The 9,177-nt window shown below is 41.8% G+C and overlaps 1 protein-coding gene across 1 annotated transcript in view; it reads left to right on the top strand.

Annotated features, from left to right (window-relative positions):
• Positions 1-1,343: 1,343 nt before the first annotated feature.
• The window catches only part of CLCA2 (chloride channel accessory 2), a 33,431-nt gene continuing 25,597 nt past the window's right edge, over positions 1,344-9,177 (top strand). Inside the window, exons 1-4 of the mRNA XM_031465525.2 lie at positions 1,344-1,529; positions 2,418-2,555; positions 5,407-5,557; positions 8,165-8,273. Of these exons, the coding sequence (XP_031321385.2) occupies positions 1,344-1,529; positions 2,418-2,555; positions 5,407-5,557; positions 8,165-8,273 (584 nt within the window). The remainder of the gene's footprint in view (positions 1,530-2,417; positions 2,556-5,406; positions 5,558-8,164; positions 8,274-9,177) is intronic.

Raw genomic sequence — 9,177 nt, 5'->3', positions numbered from 1 at the left:
AAGGAGATGTAGCGGATGCACGGAAAGCATGAAAGAGGGCACTTGAGCTAGTTTGGGAGCTCAGCTCGGCCAGGACTGGAATTGGAAGGAAAAGCAGGTGAGAAGCAGTGGGAGAAAATGTTACAAACAGAGGGACAGCCGGAGAAATTCCCTCCCTGCCCCTCAACATTTCAGCTCTTAACATTTCACTTCTAGTTTCCTGAGAACCTGAGAAAACATGGTACATTTAAAAACAACACAGTTTGGGGTCAGTCGGTCTCATTCCAGCACTAGGACAATATGTGCGCAGCCCTGAACAGACAACTTAGGTTTCCTAGCCGTAGTCTGGTCACCCATAAAACAGGCATGATAAAGCCCAGCCCACAGTGAAAGTTAGTTCCTTCCCCCACTGGCTAATATTCATAACCTTTTGAGACTCAGTGTCTTCATTGGGAAAAAAAGAAGGAAAACCCTGTATCAGGGAACTGACTTTTAAGTGGGTTCATGTCTCAACGCTGAAGTGTTACATAATTATCAGGCAGTATCACTAATCAGTCGTGAAATGTTTATGCGGCCTTCCGTATTCCAGATCCTGTAACAGTTACTGCAGGAGTGGAAGGTTCGCTGAGGCCTAGCCTTGCCCTCGGGAGGGAGTCACTGAAAGAGAAATTCATTCCTTTCCTGGTCCAGAGAGAAAAGACAGCAAGGCCAGAAGGACAGGCCTCTGTGCACTGCAGGCCCCCGAGTTCCCGGCCCTGGGCCTCCCTGGGGGATATCTGATGTCTCCCCCTCCGGCCATCATCTGGAGCGCCTGCCCAGACTACCCGACCCAAGGGCCCCGGGGGCAGGGCTGCGGGATGGATTGCCAACTCCTCAAAATAAGCAGATAAAGGAATCTTACATGGAACAAAAAATGACTTGAGTGCATTTGCTCCAACTGATGGAAGAGGTTGGCAAGGACGAGGAGAGGAAAACCACTGTAGACTTCTGTGTTAGATGGAACAATCCAGATTCTCTGATTTTCAGCCCAGCCAGCCAGGCCTCCCTCTTTCAAGTTTTGTCTTATTTCCCCATTCCTTCTGAGAAGACATAAAATGAGTAAAAGGTGGAAGATTTCTTGCCCAACCATGATTCAGGAGGAGCATAGCCACAGAGCAGGCAAGGCTGGCATTGCCCGGAGAAGAAGGACTTGTGGAGACAGGTCTCAGATGGATCCACCCCAGATTTTGCAAAGGAGACACCTCCTTCATGCCAAGTTCTAAGAGCTTCTAAGTTAAGGAAGAAACCATCTGCTTTCCCGTTGACAACTTGGTACAATGTACCCAGCAGGACCAGTGTGAGTAAACCGGAGGCTTCTCTGCAACATGATCCACAGGGACAATGTGGGTCCTGTTTGCAGCCTGAAGTTTGTGGCTCTCCTGGTGGCCCTGAGTCCAGAACTGCTATTCCTGGGAGCCGGAGTGCAACTTCGAGACAATGGGTATGATGGATTGCTTGTTGCAATCAATCCTCAGGTATCCGAGGACCAGAACCTCATCGCCAACATTAAGGTGAGTGGCAAATATGAAGTCAAAACCATTATCCGAGTCGAATAGGCCCGTAGCCTTCTTTTAAAAGCTAACAATCCTGCCTGGTTTGTGTTTGAGCCATAGAGAAAGTGCTGTTTCGCAAAGATAACAACAAAAATGACAATTACAGCCACACTGGTTTGCTCACCTAGTCCTGTGTCATCTCAGCTCACAGTGCTGACCTAGCCCTCTTTTATTTGCTGTTGTTTACTGCTAATTTTAGCTTTCATGTTTTCCTATAGGACTGCTTTTGGGGTAGCAACCTAAAAAATAACCCCTTTGTGTCAACAAAGACCAGATGTTTGACTGGTGAATAAGCATGATTGTGCTCATTAAGATCGTGTTGTTGGATTCCATCCTGAGGGTTAGAATTCTCAGCCAGAAAGCATGAGAGTCGGGATGGAGTGCCAAAGATGGAATGCTTTCTTTCCACCTGAATGTCCTATAAAGTAATTAGCTATTTTCACCTTAATATGGTAAGGCAGGCTAATAGCTCCATTGCTTAAGAGCCTCCCTTTGGTATTGCTTCAGTGAGATCAGTGTCGTAATAAGGTGTGGCCTTGGACATGCCTGCAGGTGTGACATGAAAAGGATTTGTTCGGTAAAAGCATAAAAGCCTTTAACAAAACTGGAAAATTATATAGGCAAGCCCAGACAGAATTACTGCCCAAAAATCTCTTCCAGATAACCATCTGAAGTTCATTTATTTTGCTCCTAAGTTTTCCCAGAGTCCAATGTTGTCCTATAATAAATGGACTCTTTCAAAATATTTTCACTGTTTTTATTACTACTTACTCAAGTGTAACCAGAAAACCAAAACATAAAGCATTTACAAGTGATGAAATAAGCTTTCCTGTCATTTGGTTGTAGGAAATGATAACTGAAGCTTCTTCTTACCTATTCAACGCCACCAAGAGAAGAGTGTTTTTTAGAAACATAAAGATTTTAATACCTGCTACGTGGAAAGCTAATAATTACAGCAAAATTAAACAAGAATCATATGAAAAGGTAAGAATTTAGGATTTCATTCAATGAGCTTAACTCCAGGAAAAAAAAAAGCAGCCAAAATATAATGTGCTCAAATTTCAAAAATGAGAACTGATGTAAAAACAAATCATTGATATTAATACACAAATAATATTATTGGAAAGGTGGTTATGCACAAAATGTGTGGAAATACGATAAACAAGTGGAAATTATGGAGTGAAAAATAAGCAGAATGCCATTGCCCAAATAGCCTCTCAGATCTCTTTACTTTGTAACTTAGTGGGTCCTTTCTGAAATTTTTGGTTAAGGACCAAGAACCAGATTTATTCTATTGAGTATAAACTGTGAAGGAAACAATTCCAATTATGATTTTCTCATTTACCACCCTGTCAGGGGCAGTCAGCATCCACGTCCAGACAGAAACCTAAGCCACCCATGCATTTAAAAATATGACCGTCTTCTCCTGCAAGAGCTCCAATTAGCAGAATTTCACACGAGCCCAAGTCTAGGATACTATTTTCAAGAAGTATGTTGATAAGAAGGAAGACAGAAAGCGAGGAAGGGAGGCCTGGCTACTTATTTTTTCCAAACAAAGAACTTAGTCTTCAAAGGAGTCCCATAAGCTATAGCTTATAGTTACACATCCATGATAATGTCTGGCATATACTGGTATCCATGCTGTAAACGTTAATTATATTTTGAAATGACTGTGAATGAGAGCCCTAGTAGTTACCGAAAGGAGTAGGTGCAGAGGCTCACTGAGAATGTAGCTGAGGGCTTCAGCGATGGAGTGGGTTTGAGATCTGTAATCACAGCTCAAACAGAAGGGCTGGGATTGTGTAGTTTCCCCTTTTCCTTACTTGTGTCACTTGGTATGAATTTTCTAGAATTGTTTTAATTCTTAGTTCTCCTTGGAAATTACTCCCTCAGTGATTGAATGGTACAGCAATCTCGATAGGCATCCAGTGTCCCGAGAAGTTGAAAGGACTCTTAAAACAATTTGATTTGTGGCCAGGTGAAAGCATGTGATGCTTCGGCACGGAGATAGGAGAGCTAGAGGAACTGGGATAAACTGGGGAGAGAGCTATTGTTTAGGAAACTTCAAGTAAGTGCCAGGCATTCTACATGTATTGCCTAATTCTCACACACCCTAAAATTAGTTGCTGTTATCACAAATTAGGAAACTGAGGCTCAGATAAGGTAAGGATTTGATCCCACATCGAGCAGCTGTTAAATTAAAGAGCAATTTGAATCGATACCTATTTGATTCCAAAGCCCGCGCTCTTTGCGCCAAGCTGTGCTGCCTCTAGCTACCTTATATAGATGTCATTAATCAGTTTGGCCTTTAGTGGAACAAAGAAACATTGGAGATAACCACACCAAAACCAGGTAGCACTCCTCATCCTAATGGAGAAGAGAGAAATAAATAACTAAAGTGAAAATGGCTGAACAGAAAGATTAAAGGAAAGGGGCATTGAAGGCTGTTCACATATCTGCTAGATAGAAATTCTTTTAACCTCATAATGTCAATCAAGCAAACACTTAGTGAGTGATTGTGATACGCAGGAGCCGGGCTAGGCATGGCAGAGCCCGAAGGGACAAGCAAGATAGCTCCTGTCCTTGGGAATCTGAAGTCTAATGTAGGGGGAATCAGGGGATGCGGAGAGGCTTAGAAAAAGTAGGTAAGAGCTCTCTTACTACGACCTATAAGGTAGAATAGAGCCCCAAACAACCTGAGTATTCCACCCCTTGCAGAGCACTCTCTCCTTTTTGCTTCAGGACAGATTTCCAGACACAGAAATGGGTGAAGTGAAGACTCTCCAAGGGCATGGCACCTCTGGCCTTTTCCTAGGTGCTGCCTTGCAAAGTCTGGGGCTTGAATTCTTATCTTTCTAAAAATAGATGTTACTATAATAATAATTCATGCTTCTTGTAAAAAACAGTTTAGAAATATGGAAAATAGAAATGAAAATATTATGTAAATGTATGGTAAATATTATAACAACGAACATATCCTCTGTTCCTCAGTGGTGTGCACACACACGAGTGCACATACAGTGATTATTTTATACGTATATATTTCTAGGATCATATTAGGTCTCTTGTTCACAAATCAGCTTTAAAAAAAGTACTTAACAACATACGTAGTTTCTAAGGCAATTCCCAAGACAACATATTATCTGCCTTACTACAAATAAAAGAAACAGTGTTGTATATAAAATCATGTTCTCCTGATGGTTATTTGAAAAGATACTTTACTTTAGATTTGGACTTAAAATACTGTGTTTTAGCAATAGAAATTGAAATGGTCAGGGTGCAATGTGAACTATAACTTCAATAGAGTGATTGTTTTGCTGATCTAATTGGTTATGGGAATAAAAGCATAAGGTTTAAAAGAAACATATCCTATTGTCTGGCACTGATGAAAGTACCCACAGAAAGCTCTTCACAAAACGCTGACATTTTACAGTACAGTTCTGAATGACGTGTAAATGCTCTTAAAACTTCTTTATGTTATAGCGCTTTATAATGTCAGAATTGTACAGTGTTAACTTCTAAGTAAATTTTAATCTGGAAAATGGAAGGGTCATCTGGAAGGGATAATGCTGTTCCATGGGAATCTGGTAAGTTTTTAAAATATATACTTTTTTGAAAGTGACAATCTGTTGACAGGTAGTTGCGAATGCATTTTAAATTCCATCTAAAGGAATTTATTTTTTAAAAATCTGTTTTTAAATTGGGATATAATTCCTACAGTAAAATGCATATATCTTAAGTGCACAGTTCAAAGTATTTAAACAAATGTAAATGTTTGTGTCACCAACATCACAGTCAAGATACAGAGTATTACAAGGTATTTCTTTTAATTTAGGCAAATGTCATAGTGACTGACTGGTATGGGGCACGTGGCAATGATCCATCCACCCTGCAATACAGAGGGTGTGGAAAAGAAGGAAAATTCATTCATCTCACCCCTGACTTTCTACTAAATGATGACTTAACAGCTGGCTACGGATCGCGGGGTAAGTGTGACCAGTCAAGAAATAGACCTCGGACAGCACTACTTACACTCTTCTGTGCTTAGTGCTGAAAGGCACTCAGAGGACTTGAAATCAGCCAAGGACTTACCGTCTGGATGAGAAGACAGACCACATGCCCATGAAAAGATGAGGGACCAAGTGAGCCAGAAAGGGTTAAGTACCAGATGAGTGGCCCAGACAGGGAGTGCTACAAGAATTCCAGGAAGAGAGAGAACATGTTGAGCTAAAGGTGGTGGGAAAAGGCTTCACACAGGAGAGGCCCTTCAAGGTCAAGTGTCATTTTGATAAACGGAAAGAAGGGAGAGAATAGTAGAAGAGTCTGAATATAACCGAGGCAACTTAAGAATCCAGGGCACACTGGAGAGAGGGGAGCAGCAGACCCCACTGATGGTGCAGAGAGACTGTGGGTAGTGAGCAGTGGGACAAGATGCTACAGCGCACATGGGAATAGGTGATGGAGAGCCTCTAAGACCCACATTAGTGAGTCACCGCTGAAGGTTCTAGCGTAGGAGTGAAAACATCAAAGTGGAGCATTCAGAAGATGAATCTGGCTGCACAGATGATCTGGGTCCCTCAAGTCAAAGAGGGAGAAACTGGCCATCTGGAGAATAAGCTCAAGTCCAGGTGTGAGACCATGAGACTTGAGTAAGATCGGAGGCAGTGGGATGGGAAGGGCAGGAAAGATGGCAGTAAGGACAAGAGAATTTCCTATGTGCCAAGTGCTGTGTTATTTGCTTTTCATACATTATCTTATCCAATGCTAACAACTCTAAGTAGTGAGAGATCTTCCAGAGGGGAAAAATGGAATAGAGGTCAGCACTGCTTTGGAGTGAAAGGCAAGGATTTGGGGCGGGGGGCAGCATTAAGGAAAGCACCGGGTTTTTTATTAGAGATAGAAGGGACCAGTTTAAAGGGGAAATCCACTGAAGTCTGAATTTAGGCGAGTGATTGTGAGGAGCAGTGGACTCTGCTGGTGGGAAGACCTGGCCCATGGTTGGACAAGGATGACCGGAGTTTGACAGAGACATCAGGGTTTGGAGACTGGCATTCCGTGGACGACATCTGAGAAAGAAACTGTGGTGAGGAAGAGTCACAGGTGAAGGGCAAACTATCCAATTCTCAGTTTTCCGTTTTGGATTTTAACATACAGCAGTGCCTTTCAAGTGATGTTTTCACTGTTACCCCCGTTTAAGTCTAACCAGATTTTATTATCCTCTGTACAACTAGCCACACATTCTATCAAACACACTTTATAAAACTTTATAAAAATAGGGTTTCTTCTTGGTAACTGTGTGAGGTGCTGATAATCTTTGCACAAATATGTGACTTCACCAACTCTTCTAACTCCCATGATTTAGCACAGGCTTGTCCTTAACACTCTCAGCTTAGATGGTTCCCCGCCCTTCCTTTGGCCCCAGGTCCCAAAATTGCATAATATACCAGAGCCTAAGTCAACTCAGCAAACACTTCTTGGGTTCCCAGAGCTTAAAAGAATTCAAGGGGAAAAAAAAAAAAGTATACTTTGGGAGGGGCGTTAATCTGGAAAGCTTGTATTAGGGATAAGCCAGTTTTTATCTAAACATGGAAGGAAATGCAAGATTTAGAGAGGGAGAGATAAACCTATCAATGATCGGATGCCGAGGATGAGGACTTCCACGAGCTAAGAGTTAGTTAATATACACACAGAGAATCAGGGATAAAATGAAAGAGAAAGGACCGTCCAAGCTGGAGAGGAGGTTCTATCATCTTTCTTGCTCCTTCTTCCCGCCCTGGCCCTAGGGTTGCAATCACTGCCCCAGACAGAGAATTACCTACAAGGAAACAAGCAGCAGGCATGCTTGGACGTCACACACTGAGGAGTAGCAAGGCTTTATTTGCTTCTTTGATGTCTTAGTCCATCTGGGCTGCCATAAAGAAGTATTGTAGGTTGGGAGGCTTATGCACAACAGAAACGTCTTTCTCACGGTTCTGGGGGCTGACGTCCAGGATCTAAGCACTGGCACAACTGATGTCTATGAAGGCCCACTTCCTGGTTCACAGACGGTGTCCTCTCGGGTGTCCTGTCATGGCAGAAAGAGGAAGGGAGCTCTGTGCACTTTCTTTTATAAAAGCACTAATCCCATTCACCCTCATGCCTTAGTCACCCCAAAGGCCTATCTCCTACCACACTCACACTGGGGATGAGGATTTCAACATGTGCATCTTGGGGAGACGCTTCATTCAGTCCGTAGGCTTCTCTTCCTTTCCCAGAATCCTGAACCTACGGGCATGTTTGAAGCTAAATAGAAACCTGTTAGGCAGCTTCCCTGGGGACGTGAGAGGACGTGGGACTCCTCACTGATTTCAACACGTAAATCACTGGTTTGCACTTACAGAACTAACCATATTTCCACACTGCCTCTTTTATGATGGTGGGCAATAAAGCGGAACATTATGGGAGTGGGGTGGGAAAGAGGAAAGCGGGAGGAAGAATTGCACGTCAACCCTTTGAAACGAGTATATATCATCAAGTGATGTTACACCTTCCCTGATTAGCAAGGTCCACTGTTGAAATTTAAGGAACTCAAAGCAAAGGTCTCTCTTCCACAGGCAGAGTGTTTGTTCATGAATGGGCCCACCTCCGCTGGGGTGTGTTTGACGAATATAACAGTGAGAAACCTTTCTACATAAACGGGCAAAATCAAGTTAAAGTAACAAGGTTAGTACTTTTTCACATGTTTAAAATTCAGTTTATTTTTTGACCCTAAAATTGAACTTATAGTGGCAGCTGAAGCTTAATTGACAATTTTCAATTTTTATTTTAATACATTTTAAAAATTGGTAAATATTTATGTTATTCAAATATCAAAACAATATAAAAAGTTACACTCATGTATCATGTTCCCACTACTCTCTTTTCCCTGTTCCCGTCCATCCCCTCTATGTAACGATTTTTATTCGTTTCTTGTATATTTTTCTTGTTTCTTCTTCTTGTTTCTTCAGGAAAGTTCAAATAAATATGAATATGTATTTTTACTCACTCTTTTTAACTTTAATTGCATAGTGGTCCATTGCATGGATATACCAGAATTTTTCAGCCAGTCCTCTGTTGTTGAGCAAATGGGTTGTTCCCAATATTCGGTCATTACTACAGGTTCTAATGCTATACAGAAGTCATTTCCATTACACGTAGGAAGATCTGTTTATCTATCGAATCACTCCCAAGAATTATTGGGTCATAGGGTACCTTTAGCTGTAATTTTGGTAAATATTGACTGATTCTTCCCCTAAAAGTTGTATTGTTTTTTCTTCCCACTGATAGCATTTGAGACTGCTTATATAGGAAGGAATCCTTTTAAATACCATCATTATGTGTTCATTCTCTTCTTCCTCTGATATTCAATGGTAATGAGCTCAAAAGAGCCCTGATTCAGGATACCACCACTTTTGCCTTTCCTTGGGCCTCCAAAAGTTCATGTTGTTGTCCTGGAAGCTTTTGCTTGGACCCTGGTTAGCTGGTAAAGCCCTTGGCAATGCAGAGCTGCTCATTCAAATCAAATGCTTTAAAATAGAGTGTAGTGCATTTCTATTGATCTGCCTTAATCATTTTTAAAATGTTTTAT

The sequence above is a fragment of the Camelus dromedarius genome, chromosome 14, assembly GCF_036321535.1.
Source record: "Camelus dromedarius isolate mCamDro1 chromosome 14, mCamDro1.pat, whole genome shotgun sequence".
In the NCBI taxonomy this organism is placed as follows: Eukaryota; Metazoa; Chordata; class Mammalia; order Artiodactyla; family Camelidae; genus Camelus; species Camelus dromedarius.
This window is presented reverse-complemented; position numbering and strand designations above follow the sequence as displayed.